Raw genomic sequence first — 18,054 nt, 5'->3', positions numbered from 1 at the left:
GGGGGGGGGTCTAAAGTCACATGTGTATGATACTTAATACTAAGTCAGCTGGTGTCCATATCACACAAACTAGAATTGCTAGATATAATCTACAGATTTTATGAGGAAAAGTTTGGTTACACTTTACTTGAAGGGGTGTGCATAAGACTGACATGACACCTTCATAATCATGACATGACACATACATAATCATGACATGACTCATTTCATGAATATGAAGTTTTTTATGCATGTTTATGACAACTGTCATTAAGTGTCATTCGCTCAGTTATGTAATTTTTAATGCAAAGATGACATTGTTTGAGATGTCTTTGTAATGGGCTATGGTTAGGGGTAAGGGTAGGGGTAGGGTTAGGTTAGGGTTAGATCAAATAATGTCATATTTGCGTTACAAATGACATAACTGAGCGAATGACACTTAATGACAGTTGTTATAAACATGCATAAACCCTCCTTCATATTCATGACATGTGTCATGTCATGATTATGAAGGTGTCATGTCAGTCTTATGCACACCCCTTCAAGTAAAGTGTTACCAAAAGTTTTAGCAGCAGCAGCATCCTGTGGGGGTGGAGGTTTTATGCATTTTATAGTTGCTCCACCTAAAACCCTGGTGCTTTGCAAAGTAAATAACATGCAAAATATTAAGCTGTAGAAAACCTAGTTGAAAAGCTTAAATAAGACTACTGCATGTTAGTTCAGTTCTATCATGAAGAGATGAGTATAAACAATAAACATATCACAAGCTTCAATCACTTATTAGGTCACTAAATGCATTTGAAACAAGTCACAGCCCATTGCATATGTGACCATGGACCACAAAACCAGTCTTAATTGTCAATTTTTCAAAATTGAGATTTATACAAAGGGGTGTGCATAAGACTGACATGACACCTTCATAATCATGACATGACACATACATAATCATGACATGACTCATTTCATGAATATGAAGTTTTTTATGCATGTTTATGACAACTGTCATTAAGTGTCATTCGCTCAGTTATGTAATTTTTAATGCAAAGATGACATTGTTTGAGATGTCTTTGTAATGGGCTATGGTTAGGGGTAAGGGTAGGGGTAGGGTTAGGTCAAATAATGTCATATTTGCATTACAAATGACATAACTGAGTGAATGACACTTAATGACAGTTGTCATAAACATGCATAAAACCTCCTTCATATTCATGACATGTGTCATGTCATGATTATGAAGGTGTCATGTCAGTCTTATGCACACCCCTTCAAGTAAAGTGTTACCAAAAGTTTTAGCAGCAGCAGCATCCTGTGGGGGTGGAGGTTTTATGCATTTTATAGTTGCTCCACCTAAAACCCTGGTGCTTTGCAAAGTAAATAACATGCAAAATATTAAGCTGTAGAAAACCTAGTTGAAAAGCTTAAATAAGACTACTGCATGTTAGTTCAGTTCTATCATGAAGAGATGAGTATAAACAATAAACATATCACAAGCTTCAATCACTTATTAGGTCACTAAATGCATTTGAAACAAGTCACAGCCCATTGCATATGTGACCATGGACCACAAAACCAGTCTTAATTGTCAATTTTTCAAAATTGAGATTTATACAAAATCTGAAAGCTGAATAAATAAGCTTTTCATTGATGTATGGTTTGTTAGGATAGGATGATATTTGGTAGAGATGCACCTATTTGAAAATCTGGAATCTGAGGGTGCAAAAAAATCTAAATATTGACAAAATCGCCTTTAAAGTTGTCCAAATGAAGTTCTAAGCAATGCATATTACTAATCAAATATTAAGTTTTTGATTTATGGTAGGAAATTTACAAAATATCTTCATGGAACATGATCTTTACTTAATATCCAAATGATTTTTGGCATAAAAGAAAAATCTATAATTTTGACAATGTATTTTTGGCTATTGCTACAAATATACCCCAGCGACTTGAGACTGGTTTTGTGGTCCAGGGTCACATATATGTCTGAACATACTTTAGTTTTAGAAAAGTGAGAACATTTGTTCTATAGGCTCCAATACATAAAATAAACACACTGACTTACTTGGAGAAGGCAAATTTTGGAAACTTGATGAAATTCTTTACATAGATTGTGAAGTTTTCTGCCTTTGACAGCAAGGGCTCCCTGTTGCAACATTTGAAACATTAAAGGTACAACACCAACATGTTTTTCCCCCCTTCAAATAGTTTCATATAGGCATGAAGAGCGAATAATATTGTTAATAAAGTGAGGTGGATGTACTGCAACTGAACATGAATTGAAAGGAATTGGTACAAAACAGTTTTCTTACGATGGTGTCTGGCCATGCTCAACAGGGCACCAGGCATGAATCTCACACGTTCCTGTGTCGTTTATACAGCGGCCTGCCTTCACTCCTGAATAAACGACAATAAAATGTATAGTCCCTTTAAGGCTCAGGAATTTAAACATGTCAGTGGGTCATAGTTTAACACAATGTAACACCTTTTTTTTTTTTTACAAGAATCTTGCACTTTCACAGAGGTTTTCCTTTTAAATAACTTCAGGTGTGCAGTTATAAGGGAACAAAAGGCTTGGTATTTCATTTAGGTTTTGTGCTTACCATGGCCTGCTATGACAGTTTCCCCTTCCACACATTCATTGTCATAATTACATAAACCATCTGGTACTTTAGGACTCTGAAATAAGTAGAAGAACCAAACACATACAACAAACTTAGTGGTACAGATGTACAGAGACGTTCAGAGAGAAAACAGCACTCTAATTGAGAGACAGTACTACTCTTTCCAACAAATGACTTATGTCTTTGGTTGCGTAATTTTAGTTGGGAATAAAAATTAAATAACAACAACCTGTCTCTTACCTCAGGGCAGTAACCCAGCCTTTGGTTGGGTGTCACTACGTAATTTGTCACAATAAAGAAGATTCTCTCCCCCTGTTTGTTCAAAAGAAATAAAGATATATTCTTGTGAAATACATTTTCAACAGCAAATTAATTGATCAGCACCCTGACATATTGTGTCTAATGTGGTACTCTCTCACTTCAGTTTTTTTCACCAAACCTGAACCAAGAAGCGTTTGGTTCTTTTCAGTCTTTATTTAATTAAAGCAGAAAGAAATCTTCATCCATCTAAAAAAAAGTCTAAAAGCTTACTTTTTTTTTTTTTAAATAGACTTTTTAAAATGAAAATTAGAGAGCTCAAAGACAGTTTTGCAGAAAGCATTAGGGCACTGAGTGTGGCTTCTGTTTGATTAGAATACATTCTAATCCAAAGTATAAATGGTGAAATAAACATTATAAATAACTGTTTATAAATAAATATTTATTTATTAATATAAATAAATAAACATTAAAAACTTAACATAAATATTCCTATATCAATCTCCAACTGTAAGAGCTAAATTATGTCCAGAAAACAGCTGTTCAGTTAGAGGACTACCAATATTATGATAACTGAAAACGCTGTTCCATTGTGTAACATAATTAACACATTAAATGATTAGAGTTCAAATTCTTAGCAAAAGATGTGTATATCATGACATTATCTGTAGGTATATCCATAATCCAATAAATAAAACAGAGATTTTGAGAAAGGTTGTTAACAGATGGTTTTCAAATATACTGCGTCCAAATATACAGGAAAGACGTGAGTTTACTTGTGGGGGAATGACATAGTCCTCTGCACCCCATAACTGCAGACCATAATGAGAGCTGTTGGTGAGATCTACACCCTTGAGTTTAGTGATCACAGAACTCTGGATGGCTTCCTCAGTCTCCTGATAGCCTTTCTTCCAAAGAAAAACCCACCTTTAAGAAGACGCACAAGCAAAATAACTTACAGAGAAAAGACAGAGAAACAACTTACAATGTGAAAAGTATAAAAAGACATTTTATTGGGTTATTTTAGAGTATAAAGAAGAAGATCTGTGCGTGAGATATAGAGAGCAATGCTGTAAGTCACATGTCCTATACACAGTATGGTCAACACACCCTGAAGGACGTTATAACCTATAGATACATTTAAGTTCTATAACAGTTATTTCTTGTAAAGGACAAGTATTAAACCGCTTTAAATGGCAATTATAAAATCAGGCTGGCGCTTTTTTGTGTAGCATTTGGCCACAGCACATGTGATCCAGGTCATCTTACATTCAGCAGCTTTTGGTTTCATGGTGTATGAACCTCAAACAGCATGTGAAACAATTAAGAAGCTGAATTATTAAGGTTTTGTATGGTTCTGGTACATAGCCTATATAGACTAAATGGAGATTACTAATCTGAATCAAAACAAAGGTCTTTTTCACTACATGCTAAATTTAAACCGAGCCCCAGCAGGTCAAACAGTGCAGGGACACTGCAATGCTGTCGGTCTTTGCCTTGATATAAATAACATACGAGAAATGGTGCTTTACATGGCGGCTTACATTCGGTTTGCTGAAATTCATAGTAACATTTTTTTAAATAAACAAACACTTGACGACCTTTTATAATATGTAACGTTACTTTGAAGATTCAGTCTCCTAAATACTGACAGATCCCGCTCGTTCACCTCAACGTCTTGATATTATATATAGAGAAAGCACAAGGCACCTACCCGATCAGATATCCAATCAACCCCAGCTGAAAGAGTCTGAACAGAACTCCGACCTTTTTGTTTTTAGCGATGACAAATTTCTCGGTCTTGTAATCGAGTAGAGAGAAGAAAAAGTGACCCCAGGTCCAAGCCATGCTCCTGTGTAACTGACCGCCTCGAAGCAGCTGTCAACTGCTCTGCGCAGACGGTGGTGTAGCCCGTTCTTCCCCCTAAATGTTTTGTCATAACTTTTTGCCTTTTGATTTCTCAAATTTCTGCTTGTGTTCCGGAAATATTTCTTTATTTTGACAATATTACTTTCATTGATTCAACTGCTGATGCGAGCAGTAGATAAGGGGTTAAGCTGTTTTAAGGACGAAACAAAAGCAACGTCTCAAAGAGACTAGAGCTGCAATTTGTTCAGCGGAATAATTTTTAATGGTGAGAACACTTCGTCAATTCCAATTGATACTAATACATCTTAAGTTTAAAATTAAGATTAGTGAATTAACATTAGATCATGTAGGTATTAAGGATTATGAATGAACAAGCAGTCAGTTAATATTAGTTCTAGTAGTCTTATGTCCAGGCTGCCGCGCATTTTGATAAGTGACCAAGACTTCCACGACCTTTCCAGTCGTTACAGGATTAGGATTTACTTTTAGATATTTTATAAAGATTGCTGGGCAGATTTCAATTTAAAATTATTATAATTATTTGTATGACGTTTTAAGATTTTTTTTTATCATTGATTTGTTCCCGAATGTATCTATATAAACTAACACTAAAAATAGTACAGCCTGACCAGTGCAACTAGACAAAGACAAATAATTTCTTAACGTCTCATGTAAAGCTTCATTAGAATTTCATTCGAGTTACAAGAACAGACACTTGGTGGCACCATCTTACCATTTTTAAACTTATAGCAGCAGCACCTGAGCAGGCATCACAGATTCCACTGAAATAGATTTTCATCCAAGGTTCTTACCAACCAAATATGGAATATTAACAAATTAGGCAGCTAACATGTAGCTTTTCAATTGAAAATTTTAAAGACATCTTAAATTTATCCAAGTGCTAGGATCCAAAAATTGATGGCTTCGAGACAACCACTTCTAATTTAATTAAATTTGACATCAGTACAACTTGCATGGTCCCGTTTGCATCTAACAGCATAATCCTGAGCGTTGTTTTCTTTTTGAGAATAAACCAATGCCCCATTTAATTCATTTTTACCATATCTTTTATTAGTAGTTGCACACAAAGACAAGGAAACAAATCACAATCTTACATTTCAATGCTTTTATTTTGTCATTTTGAACAAAAACAAACAGGTGGAAAAACATAGCAATAAAATGTGATGGGATTCAGTAATAAAAGTATGGAGAGAAGAGGGGAGAAAAGTGGTGAGTGCATGAGCAGGGGATACTGAAATAATCAAATGTCCATCCCTGATATTTTCAGTTTAAATATCTGAACCTCCCCTGAGACGCAACACCAGATGCAAGGTGGACTCTTTTTGGATGTTGTAGTCAGACAATGTGCGACCATCTTCCAGCTGTTTGCCGGCAAAGATCAACCTCTGCTGGTCAGGGGGAATGCCTTCTTTGTCCTGGATCTTAGCCTTGACGTTCTCAATGGTGTCGCTTGGCTCAACCTCAAGGGTGATGGTCTTGCCTGTCAAGGTCTTGACGAAGATCTGCATGCCTCCCCTGAGACGCAGCACAAGATGCAAGGTGGACTCTTTCTGGATGTTGTAGTCAGACAATGTGCGGCCATCTTCCAGCTGTTTGCCGGCAAAGATCAACCTCTGCTGGTCAGGGGGAATGCCTTCTTTGTCCTGGATCTTAGCCTTGACGTTCTCAATGGTGTCGCTTGGCTCAACCTCAAGGGTGATGGTCTTGCCTGTCAAGGTCTTGACGAAGATCTGCATGCCTCCCCTGAGACGCAGCACAAGATGCAAGGTGGACTCTTTCTGGATGTTGTAGTCAGACAATGTGCGGCCATCTTCCAGCTGTTTGCCGGCAAAGATCAACCTCTGCTGGTCAGGGGGAATGCCTTCTTTGTCCTGGATCTTAGCCTTGACGTTCTCAATGGTGTCGCTTGGCTCAACCTCAAGGGTGATGGTCTTGCCTGTCAAGGTCTTGACGAAGATCTGCATGCCTCCCCTGAGACGCAGCACAAGATGCAAGGTGGACTCTTTCTGGATGTTGTAGTCAGACAATGTGCGGCCATCTTCCAGCTGTTTGCCGGCAAAGATCAACCTCTGCTGGTCAGGGGGAATGCCTTCTTTGTCCTGGATCTTAGCCTTGACGTTCTCAATGGTGTCGCTTGGCTCAACCTCAAGGGTGATGGTCTTGCCTGTCAAGGTCTTGACGAAGATCTGCACTGAGACGCTGAGACGCAGCACAAGATGCAAGGTGGACTCTTTCTGGATGTTGTAGTCAGACAATGTGCGGCCATCTTCTGCCGGCAAACCGGCAAAGATCAACCTCTGCTGGTCAGGGGGAATGCCTTCTTTGTCCTGGATCTTAGCCTTGACGTTCTCAATGGTGTCGCTTGGCTCAACCTCAAGGGTGATGGTCTTGCCTGTCAAGGTCTTGACGAAGATCTGCATGCCTCCCCTGAGACGCAGCACAAGATGCAAGGTGGACTCTTTCTGGATGTTGTAGTCAGACAATGTGCGGCCATCTTCCAGCTGTTTGCCGGCAAAGATCAACCTCTGCTGGTCAGGGGGAATGCCTTCTTTGTCCTGGATCTTAGCCTTGACGTTCTCAATGGTGTCGCTTGGCTCAACCTCAAGGGTGATGGTCTTGCCCGTCAAGGTCTTGACGAAGATCTGCATGCCTCCCCTGAGACGCAGCACAAGATGCAAGGTGGACTCTTTCTGGATGTTGTAGTCAGACAATGTGCGGCCATCTTCCAGCTGTTTGCCGGCAAAGATCAACCTCTGCTGGTCAGGGGGAATGCCTTCTTTGTCCTGGATCTTAGCCTTGACGTTCTCAATGGTGTCGCTTGGCTCAACCTCAAGGGTGATGGTCTTACCAGTGAGGGTTTTGACAAAGATCTGCATCTATAAACAAATGAAGAAAAATCAGATTGTCAACCATTCATAAATTAATTACTATAGGTACACATTCAATTTATAGTAGAATGCAAGAACAGATCATAGATTAATGGTTTAAGCTTCAGAAAGATTTTTGAAACGCCACATTTCCAAAGAAAATCACACTTGTTTCAATGACAGCACTATGCTGCTCTAGCAAGTTAAAGGGGTGGTTCACAGTTTTTTTTTCTAGGCTTGATTGGGTTTATGGGGTGCAGTCTAACATGTTAATGCTTCGTTTTTAAAAACGCATTATTTTTCTCATAATTTACCTTTATTCCACACTGCTCTGCCCCTCTCTCTGAGAAACGCGCTGATCATTTCCTGCTTTTATGAAGCCCCGCCCTCATAAATAGGCGATGGGCTCTGATTGGTTCGCAAGCCCAGTGTGTTGTGATTGGCTGAACCACCTCTAGTGCAAGTCTAAACGTCCCACCCCTCACCTCAGCAGCATGTGCTCTGGCTGTATTGTAAACAATGGCATCGTTAATATCGCTTATCAGTTTGAGCCCGATTGAGAAGCAGAGGATATTGAAGAGGACTGTGCGGAACCTGTGCAAGCACGGCTTTTAATGGTAGGCCTATGTTTTTAGTTTGTTGTCGTCTCATACTTTTAGATATGCTGTTATTTGTAAATGCTACTGCTTAGGTTAGCTTTTAATATACAGTTTTATCTTGATTAAAGCTTCAATACAGTACGGCAACTGCACGCCATGTATAACGCTTCTCATAGCTATGTGAAAATAAGTGTATAATTGGAACCGTTCATTGTTGGAGCTGAGCTGAATGAGCGAGACCGAGAGAGATGCAGAGCAGGGGAACACGAGGAACAGTATTAAGAACCGCTGCTTTAGAACATTGATTTTGAAACTTGTGAATCCATTAGAATCGTTAGTTCATTGTTGGAGCTGAGCTGAATGAGCGAGACCGAGAGAGATGCAGAGCAGGGGAACACGAGGAACAGTATTAAGAACCGCTGCTTTAGAACACTGATTTTGAAACGTGTGAACCCATTAGAATCGTTAGAAGACAGAATCGTGATTCATATACGAATAGATTTTTATGTGCACCTCTAGTTTTCTCTTCCTCTTCTCTAAAGCAGCGCAGCATGGCCTCACCCCCTTTGCTGTTTTTTTCCTGAGGGCGGGGTTTATCTGGGTTTGTTACATCACAAACCCGGGAAGTAACTTGTGGTAGTCCTTACCAGCCGTTTTTGTAGGCATTAAACTGCCAGAATTTTAAAAGACGATATCTCGTTTGCATTGAACTTTCAGCTTCGCAGCTTTGCAGATATTGTTTATGCTTAAACAGCAACATTACACAAACTAGGGCTGCACGATATATCGTTTCAGCATCGATATCGCGATGTGCGCAACCGCGATAGTCACATCGTAGGATGTGCGATGTTTAGTATAGGCTACTGATAGTTATATTTATACGGATTGTTTTCTTTGCTCACACACAGACACGTTGTCTACACCGGACGCGACAGCTGTACAGAGATACCCATTTTAAATACATTTAGTAGCAGAGCTACTGCACTCGATTTTCAGTGCTGGAAATCCACCTATCCTTTGTAGAAACTTCCGCGTCCTCGTGGAGAGCGCAGGTCACGGTTGCTTAGCAATGGCAGACGCCATGAAAGCACAAGCTCCCGAGCGCTTTGGAAAGGAGAAGAAAGCGATGCGACTGCCGTTTTCCCACGCGTTTTTAGGCGCGACATGTGAATGGCCCCCAATGTCTGTCTACACTGGACGCGACCATTGTATATCATTTGAACTTTGTCTCAGTACATCATAAAGAGAACGCGGCATCAGTTTACCGTCGGGGATTTGTCGTGCCGTGCCGCATCCAGTGTAGACAGCAACACTGATAAGGAGTTAATTGTATTTTGTCGCGTAGCGCCACTCACGTCCGGTGTAGACACGGTGACAGCCACGCAGATGCACGTGAACACTGAATTCTGTTCACTTCTGCGTCTATTTGTGCCTGAAATACTGTGCTCTGCAAGTATCCTTGTAAACACAGTTGCTTATGACTTAGGTGAAGGGAAACAATTGAGAAAGAAAATGGATGCGTGTAACAGTAGCCTATATTGGTTTACAGCAGTTTAATGTTCCTGAGGCTTTCTGTTTTATGAATGTAAATCAAACAAAAAGAAAAATCACTTTTGTAGCTTTAACACAGATTTATTAGAATTTATACAGTTAAGACTATGCGGTTTTATTTTACATTCGATTATTCAATTTCTGTACCTGAATACTGTTAGACTTACCTGAAAAATATAAAGCACTGCTTATTTAATTTGTATCTTTGTTCTGTTATATTTAACTATGCTTGTAACTTATTTCCTATGCGGATTTACTCGGTTACAAAATCACCGCAATCATTGTTTGTTTCCAAATAAACTATTCAAGTCATGTTTTTTTTTTTTTATAATCGCAATAAAAAAAAAACTCGCAATGAGAGTTTTTTTTCCTCTCCAATATAGTGCAGCCCTAACACAAACTAATGTTAAAAAATAAAAATAAAAAGTGAAATCGCATTCAACCACCCCTTCAAGTATTCGACTGCACCTCAATTGTGTTAGTCAACCAGAAAGCTTGAAGGCAGTCAAACACAAATAATGGCACGAATTCAGGAAGGGACCAACATGTACATCTCAAATTTATCAGTTTACAGTTTAGTACACTATTAGCATGGTTTACTTAAAAATATAATAGATACATTCTGTTTGTATTGTTCCTCACTTAAAAAAATAAATAAACCCATTTTCTAAATTAAGAGTAACATGATTAAATAGTGATAACATGATTAAATAGTGATAAGGCATCCTTATCCGAAATAATGTCATTTGAATTAGTTTGGTTTTATTTAAAAACTGTACTGCGCAACACCCAGCACTCTCTTTCTCTAACATGGCGGCGGTACAGTAACATCCGGACTCTTTGTTCAAAGACTACTATGATTCAGCAAAAATACATCCGACGAAACTTAACTCGATCGGTAGCACGAGTACAAGAACTTCACAACTAAGCAGCAAACATATCCATTTTGTAACGTAACCCATGATGTTAGGGTTTTACTTTGATTATGACTATGTTCACGATGACTGAACTACAGCATAGATGCCTAATGAACAACATTAGGCATCTAGAAAATGATCGACGAGAACCAATGCAGTACAGCGAAACATTAAGAACGTATTCTCAAAGCCGTGAAGAATATTATCAAACCAAATGGATGTTCAATCTTACCTTTAAAAAAAGCTTGTTGACTCTGAAAATGCCTCTGAAGTTATACGCGTCGTTTCTTCGTAGAAAATCTGCGGCTGAAGCCGGACGCGACTGTATTTATACAAACCCGGGGAGTGACGTGTACGGTACGTCACATGACAAGATCCTTCCGCAGTCAAAACCTCTATTTGTTTTAAACGTTCAAATATGCTTTAAAACTAAAGATTTATATGATGTTTTTAGGAATTACATGTTCTTGTATATGTATTTTAAATGTGTAATTATTATCACATAGTATCAAAAAAAAGAAGTCTCCAGAATATTCTAGAATGGGCTGGCTTGTGGTCCCGCCTTCAGACAGTGATTGGTTGGTTGGGTTGTTTGTTCGCTTTGCTATTGGTGATTCAGACCTTTAGAATCTGGGCCAGGCAACGAGCAGGGCTATGTCATACAGTTATAACACAAATAGAATAGTCTGGAAGATTTAATATTCTTAAATCAGTATTGCTAATAATTGTATCAAACTGCAACCCCTGGCTAAAGTTATGTGTTTGGGACCAGTTCTGAATGTAAAACAAACAAACAACAACCTAATTATAGCACAGAAATGACAGGCTGTTATCCCCAAAAGAGTGTTTGCTCAAAAACATGGCTTGTTTACAAAAATCAGTTTCACTGTAGCTGTGGTTTCTTGAAGTACATTATTTGTGTTTTAGCCTATAGGGTTTATACAGAGTTGTGTCCGCGTACTTAATATAGAACGCAATGTGTGACAGATGGCATTGCTTTGAAACACGTTGACCTCGGACATGCTGCCTGCAGTATCTGTTGCAGCAATGTAGGTTATTTTCTCTGGGTGAGCTAGCAGACAGTACCACAGCCATTCACCACTGCTACAAATAAAAATGATGGGATTTTGTTGCAGTTTTACATTGTTGGAGTCTCTAGAGCACTATCCTCTGTTATTACAGTAATGTCTAGTGCTAAATTTATTATAATTTTCAAGGCTTATTTCTGTTTTCAATACTGCACACTATGTGATGGACAGAAATCTGTTATTTCCAATGTGACTTCGTGTTGGCATGGCAGAAAACAAGCATGCATGAACAAAACTACAAACAAGATGAACCAGCTCTAAATTTGCCCTGAAGTATTGCTGTTACCGCCTGGTGTAAACAGGTCGTTTCTTTTACCAGAACTTACTGCAGTGTGGGTGTGCTGTTTAAATAAAATACCATAAAATAATTACCCAAGATGATTAAACATTAACTAGCTTGCACTTCAAAAAGAGACTGTATTGTGAAACTGCTCTTTGAGCCTTGTTTATCTGGACAGTTATCCACTTTGTGGATTAGTATCATTGTGGAATCAGGTCCCTGTTCATTCTTCCGTGAGCTTGAACAGCTGCTAAAAGATTATCTAGATCACCCAACTAAGCCAGTTTTATTGAAAACTGAGGGGTGGGTGGAATTCTGCGTCTATTTGTGCCTGAAATACTGTGCTCTGCAAGTATCCTTGTAAACACAGTTGCTTATGACTTAGGTGAAGGGAAACAATTGAGAAAGAAAATGGATGCGTGTAACAGTAGCCTATATTGGTTTACAGCAGTTTAATGTTCCTGAGGCTTTCTGTTTTATGAATGTAAATCAAACAAAAAGAAAAATCACTTTTGTAGCTTTAACACAGATTTATTAGAATTTATACAGTTAAGACTATGCGGTTTTATTTTACATTCGATTATTCAATTTCTGTACCTGAATACTGTTAGACTTACCTGAAAAATATAAAGCACTGCTTATTTAATTTGTATCTTTGTTCTGTTATATTTAACTATGCTTGTAACTTATTTCCTATGCGGATTTACTCGGTTACAAAATCACCGCAATCATTGTTTGTTTCCAAATAAACTATTCAAGTCATGTTTTTTTTTTTTTATAATCGCAATAAAAAAAAAACTCGCAATGAGAGTTTTTTTTCCTCTCCAATATAGTGCAGCCCTAACACAAACTAATGTTAAAAAATAAAAATAAAAAGTGAAATCGCATTCAACCACCCCTTCAAGTATTCGACTGCACCTCAATTGTGTTAGTCAACCAGAAAGCTTGAAGGCAGTCAAACACAAATAATGGCACGAATTCAGGAAGGGACCAACATGTACATCTCAAATTTATCAGTTTACAGTTTAGTACACTATTAGCATGGTTTACTTAAAAATATAATAGATACATTCTGTTTGTATTGTTCCTCACTTAAAAAAATAAATAAACCCATTTTCTAAATTAAGAGTAACATGATTAAATAGTGATAAGGCATCCTTATCCGAAATCATGTCATTTGAATTAGTTTGGTTTTATTTAAAAACTGTACTGCGCAACACCCAGCACTCTCTTTCTCTAACATGGCGGCTGTACAGTAACATCCGGACTCTTTGTTCAAAGACTACTATGATTCAGCAAAAATACATCCGACGAAACTTAACTCGATCGGTAGCACGAGTACAAGAACTTCACAACTAAGCAGCAAACATATCCATTTTGTAACGTAACCCATGATGTTAGGGTTTTACTTTGATTATGACTATGTTCACGATGACTGAACTACAGCATAGATGCCTAATGAACAACATTAGGCATCTAGAAAATGATCGACGAGAACCAATGCAGTACAGCGAAACATTAAGAACGTATTCTCAAAGCCGTGAAGAATATTATCAAACCAAATGGATGTTCAATAGACTTGGCACTTGAAAGTGCTCTAATAATATCACGGATTGGTCAGCATTTATGTTAGTATTATCAATTTGAGATTCTTATTTTACCTCACTGCTTTTTTGCTTTTGCTTTGTGTTCTTAAATGCAAAGATTTGTTTTCTATTGAAGAAAATGGTATCCAAGAAAACTACAGGAAATACATAACACAAATGTTCTGAAATTCACTAGAGATTTCCTGATTATTATTGCCTGACCCCGTGCTGATACACGTCACATGAGTTGCCACATCACCAGACTGAACTCAGAAGAGTGTTTGTTCAGATCCAGAGCTTGTGTACCTTGAACTTTCAGGAGTGTGTGTGTGTATCACTGGAAATGTTTAATATCGTCCAGCCCGTAATTTAATCTGTTATTCACAGCAGATAATACAAATACAGGATGTTAAGAAATAAGCCGTTATTATAATATTTATGCCTATGTTGAAACATTTCAGCATATTGTTTGAATATCTTTGTCAATGATGGAAGGGTTATGACATCACAAACACATTTTATATAAAACATCTAACTTTGTCAGAACAAACCAGTTTAGTCTCATATTGGAATTCAATAAGAACCCATGCTTTATTACTATCATTACTATTTATTTATTTAATAACACACTGGCCCCCATAAGTCATGTGACTTATGTTCATATAGGCTATCTGTATTATGTATACGTTACTTATTTATATTTATACAATACAGTACAGTTTCTGCTCTGATATTTTCCTGGACTTTGTCTAGGCTTGTATTGCAACAGCTGAACGGGTGGAACAAGATGACGCCGAGGGCAAAATGAGCTGCTGTGCTGAAGCATGTGACCCAGCCAGTCAGCAGTGTTTGTTCTGTTTTGTAGGCAAGCATTAGTGATGGTTATCAACAAAGTGTGGAATGTTCTACAGGAGAGCATTACTTAGCAGTTTAAACCGGTTAGGTCGAAGACGACAAACAGCTGGTTTACCATATAAAGTAAGAGGTGCTAAACGAATGGCGTACATAACTAAAGACGAAAGGTAGGATACTGTATGTAACCTTCTTTTTCACTGCTTTGTGTTGTGGACCAAAAGAGTGATCGAAAAAAGTGTGTTTATATTGCTGCCCAACTAAAAAAAACAGTCACTTAAATAAATAGGCTATATATTATCCCTTAAATTACAATTAAATAACTAAAGTCCATTGATCGCATACATTGGTAAATACATTAGCCAATGAGGTAGCTAGCTACAGATCGTCTGCTCATGTAAACTGCTCTTTCCAGGGAGCGTGGTGGTCTTGTGAAACACACCGGAGGTTGCCACTGTGGCGCTGTGCGTTTTGAACTGTGGAGCGCTCCGCATTTACACGTGTTCAATTGCAAGTAAGGACTATCTACAGTCAGCCATTAATTCAGTCACAGTACAATGGTCAAAACGTGTTGTGTGATCACGTGGATGGCTTTCTGAACCGAGTAGTAATTCAGGCAACTGTGATTCATTTAGCAGGACCTTGCAGTGTCATCTGGGTCATTCGAAGAAATGGGTGTATTTTAAAGCCTTAAATCATTCTGTTAGGCAAAGAATGTCTTTAAATCTTAATGCCATCAGTTGTTGCCAACAATGTCATAGCACTACAAGGTAAAAATATACTGATATTTCTACAAATATTCATTTGTAAATAATGAGTTTTTTACTAAATCAAAAGTTATCCATTTCAAATAGTTCCTTACAGACAGATGTAGGGCAAAAATATTAAATTAATTGGTGAAAAATATTGTCATTATGATTATCAGTTGTATTTGTGAAATTGGGCATCAGAGATGCTAGCTAGCTTGAGAACTGTAATAAAATAGCACGTGTTAGTTTTTCATTGTTTTCATATAAGAGATGAAAATCCCCTTTTCACAAGGTAACCCACCTACCGATTGTTTGGCTTTCTGTTGTGTCTCAGTTGCAGTATTTGCACAAAGAAACAGAATTGCCACTTCATTGTGCCAAAATCCCAGTTCACCTTGCTGCAGGTATGTGATTTTTTAAAAACATGTATATGGGATCTGGTTGAGATCTAGAGGCTGGATGATTGGTGTAGGTGAAGACTGTAAAGCACATTTGTGCATAATGCAGATAATCCTAAATCATAGTTTGTTTCATATGTTTCATAGGGCGCAGACAACATAACCACATACACATTTAACACACGCATGGCCAAGCACACATTCTGCAAAATGTGTGGCGTCCAGAGTTTCTACACTCCACGTTCCAACCCTGATGGGTTTGGTGAGTTGAACAGAAAGTGGACCACCTTTGGGATGTTTTATTATATATTTACAGCCAATTTTTACTGCATGTAAAGACTGAAATTGTTTATAGACACAGTACCTTGCTGTATATTAAATTATAGAACATTTCTTTGTTGAAGAAAAAAGTTTGCTCTGTTATTTGTGTCTTTTTACACGTTACAAATCTGCCATGTGTTTACAGGTGTGGCACCTCATTGTTTGGACCCTGGAACAGTGAGCAGTGTCACTGTAGAAGATTTCTGTGGGCAGAACTGGGAAGAAAGTATGCAGAAGCATCAAACTATAAGAAGTATGTCAAAACCAACAACGGACACATAACTCACTTTTTCCATTGGCCAATTAAGCCCTAAGATTAAATTGTACTCTCCTGCTTCTTAAGGCATTTTTTATCAATATATTAGTGACAACATGAATAGACCTTGGGGTTTTGTGCCTTTTGTTTATTACCTTTGAGGCCTCATACTGTATATGCCAGTGTACTCCTAATTGTTGAAAAAAATTGACTCTTATATGTATACATTTATAGTAAAAATGTATCTTCTGAGAAAATGGACCAAAATGGATGTAACGTCTTGTATACACAGCACAGGTACAGATTTTTTTTGAAACAGCTTTTTATAGCTGCACTGTCTAGAATGAAAACATCATCTCCCCCTAAATGATAGGGAAAACTGTAGGGATTTTAAGATGAAGAGGGGATGGTATCTTTTGTATGTACTACCCCGACTACCTTGTTTCCTCAAGTAATGTATCAACAGAGCACATCATATGAAAAAATGTTAGCAAAATTGAATGGAAATCATAGTAACATAGACGTTTGGGAGAACTTGATGAAGCTTGTTAAATGATATAATACCCATTTGTATTGTTTTAACATCTGTTTGTATCGAGGATGTCAGGTAAAAGGAAAACTAATAAAAAATGTAAATATAAAAAAAAAAGAAATGTATTCATAAAAATAATTTTTTTTCTCTTTCATCAAATTTATTTTAAACATATTTATTGCATTCCTCTACATTGGCATATATTTAAAGTCATCACAGAACTTCTAGAGTAACAGTTTTGCTCAAAGAAATCAGAAATACATGTCAGTTTTGAAACCATACTGAATCATAAGATTTGGTACAGTACTTATTGATCCATCTGGAACAGTGCTTCAACTCTACTTTAATTAGTCCCAATAACAACAGTAACAGCAAATGTAAATAATATATAGAATACAATTTTGTCCTCCATCCCCGGCAAACTCAAAGGCACAATCTGTGATCAAAAATCAGGATTTCAGAATATTGGATTGTTTGGGATAAAGTCTGTAAGGTTCATTATGCTAGCAGTTCTCCATTAGTGTCTTGAGGTTGGATATGTTGGCTGAACCTTATTGATATACTACTGTACAGTACTTTAATGACAGCATATCTGGAATTAACTTACATAAGGAAATAAGAAACATGACGTAAACTTTACTTACTTTCAGTGCATAACTTTAGCCCTATATGGACAGGAACAGTGCCCAAGACTAATCTAATAAATCTTCACATTCTTTGTTTCCACGGTGATGGCTCTACTAAATACTGAGCAAAGGGTCTGAATACTTAGGACCATGTGTTATTTCAGTTTTTCTTTTTTAATAAATTTGCAAAAATGTCAACAATTCTGTGTTTTTCTGTCAATATGGGGTGCTGTGTGTACATTAATGAGGAAAAAAAATTAACTTAAATGATTTTAGCAAATGGCTGCAATATAACAAAGAGTGAAAAATTTAAGGGGGTCTGAATACTTTCCGTACCCACTGTATATATATATATATATATTTGTTTTTTAAGTAAACCGGTGTAAGCTTAGTGCAGGGTTTCCACATCTTTTCATTAATGAATTGTTGGACTTTTGTAAGGCTTTACAGCCTTATCTTATAATAATATAAAGATTAAATTATTTTATAGAAATTGTATTCAAAATAAGCAGTTTCAATGTTGTGATTGTGGTGTTGTCTACATACTACTACAGATCTTTACCAAATAAATGTGAAAAAATATGTAATATAATGATTAGGAAAAATACAAATAGGTTGACTTGCACCCATTTGTTTCCTCTTTTAAATTGAATTTGGTAGAAACTCGTCTCTTTAAACAAAATG

The 18,054-nt window shown here is 37.3% G+C and overlaps 3 protein-coding genes across 8 annotated transcripts in view; 1 reads left to right on the top strand and 2 right to left on the bottom strand.

The window, feature by feature from the left end:
* Window positions 1-5,264, bottom strand: part of LOC107553591 (P2X purinoceptor 5-like) — an 11,534-nt gene extending 6,270 nt beyond the window's left edge. Inside the window, exons 1-6 of the mRNA XM_016235870.1 lie at window positions 4,573-5,264; window positions 3,635-3,785; window positions 2,841-2,912; window positions 2,580-2,655; window positions 2,289-2,373; window positions 2,042-2,122 (exon numbers count right to left, since the gene is read on the bottom strand). Coding sequence (XP_016091356.1) covers window positions 2,042-2,122; window positions 2,289-2,373; window positions 2,580-2,655; window positions 2,841-2,912; window positions 3,635-3,785; window positions 4,573-4,706 — 599 coding nt within the window. The 5' untranslated portion in view covers window positions 4,707-5,264. The remainder of the gene's footprint in view (window positions 1-2,041; window positions 2,123-2,288; window positions 2,374-2,579; window positions 2,656-2,840; window positions 2,913-3,634; window positions 3,786-4,572) is intronic.
* Window positions 5,265-5,838: 574 nt separating this feature from the next.
* Window positions 5,839-11,004, bottom strand: LOC107553588 (polyubiquitin-B). Of its 4 annotated transcripts, none has more exons than XM_016235866.1 (3): window positions 10,915-11,004; window positions 7,044-7,624; window positions 5,839-6,131 (listed from the first exon to the last, which is right to left on the bottom strand). In XM_016235866.1, exons 2-3 carry the CDS (start codon window positions 7,622-7,624, stop codon window positions 6,017-6,019), a joined length of 696 nt encoding a protein of 231 aa, XP_016091352.1. In that variant the 5' UTR covers window positions 10,915-11,004; the 3' UTR covers window positions 5,839-6,016. The 4 variants fall into 4 exon arrangements, with proteins under 4 accessions (XP_016091352.1, XP_016091350.1, XP_016091351.1 ...); XM_016235864.1 differs by having other exon boundaries at window positions 5,839-6,815; window positions 10,915-11,002; XM_016235865.1 differs by having other exon boundaries at window positions 5,839-6,934; window positions 7,391-7,624; window positions 10,915-11,002.
* A 3,454-nt stretch (window positions 11,005-14,458) lies between these two features.
* On the top strand, window positions 14,459-16,821 carry LOC107553589 (centromere protein V-like). 3 transcript variants are annotated; one of them, XM_016235867.1, is made up of 6 exons: window positions 14,459-14,658; window positions 14,904-15,002; window positions 15,124-15,258; window positions 15,572-15,641; window positions 15,783-15,897; window positions 16,102-16,821. In XM_016235867.1, exons 1-6 carry the CDS (start codon window positions 14,537-14,539, stop codon window positions 16,236-16,238), a joined length of 678 nt encoding a protein of 225 aa, XP_016091353.1. In that variant the 5' UTR covers window positions 14,459-14,536; the 3' UTR covers window positions 16,239-16,821. The 3 variants fall into 3 exon arrangements, with proteins under 3 accessions (XP_016091353.1, XP_016091354.1, XP_016091355.1); XM_016235868.1 differs by lacking the exon at window positions 15,124-15,258; XM_016235869.1 differs by lacking the exons at window positions 14,904-15,002; window positions 15,124-15,258.
* Window positions 16,822-18,054: the final 1,233 nt, after the last annotated feature.

The sequence above is a fragment of the Sinocyclocheilus grahami genome, unplaced genomic scaffold, assembly GCF_001515645.1.
Source record: "Sinocyclocheilus grahami isolate Dianchi unplaced genomic scaffold, SAMN03320097.WGS_v1.1 scaffold475.1, whole genome shotgun sequence".
NCBI lineage: Eukaryota > Metazoa > Chordata > Actinopteri > Cypriniformes > Cyprinidae > Sinocyclocheilus > Sinocyclocheilus grahami.
The sequence above is the reverse complement of the archived record's forward strand: the minus strand, read 5'-3'. Positions and strand labels throughout refer to the sequence as shown.

What these genes read in the sequence shown, in the direction of transcription:
- LOC107553588 (XM_016235863.1), bottom strand. Translation starts at nt 7,624, where the DNA reads ATGCAGATCTTTGTCAAAACCCTCACTGGTAAGACCATCACCCTTGAG.
- LOC107553589 (XM_016235867.1), top strand. Translation starts at nt 14,537, where the DNA reads ATGTTCTACAGGAGAGCATTACTTAGCAGTTTAAACCGGTTAGGTCGA. An exon ending in TACATAACTAAAGACGAAAG is followed by an intron (nt 14,659 to 14,903) that starts GTAGGATACTGT and finishes TGCTCTTTCCAG; the next exon opens with GGAGCGTGGTGGTCTTGTGA. An exon ending in TTCCAACCCTGATGGGTTTG is followed by an intron (nt 15,898 to 16,101) that starts GTGAGTTGAACA and finishes ATGTGTTTACAG; the next exon opens with GTGTGGCACCTCATTGTTTG.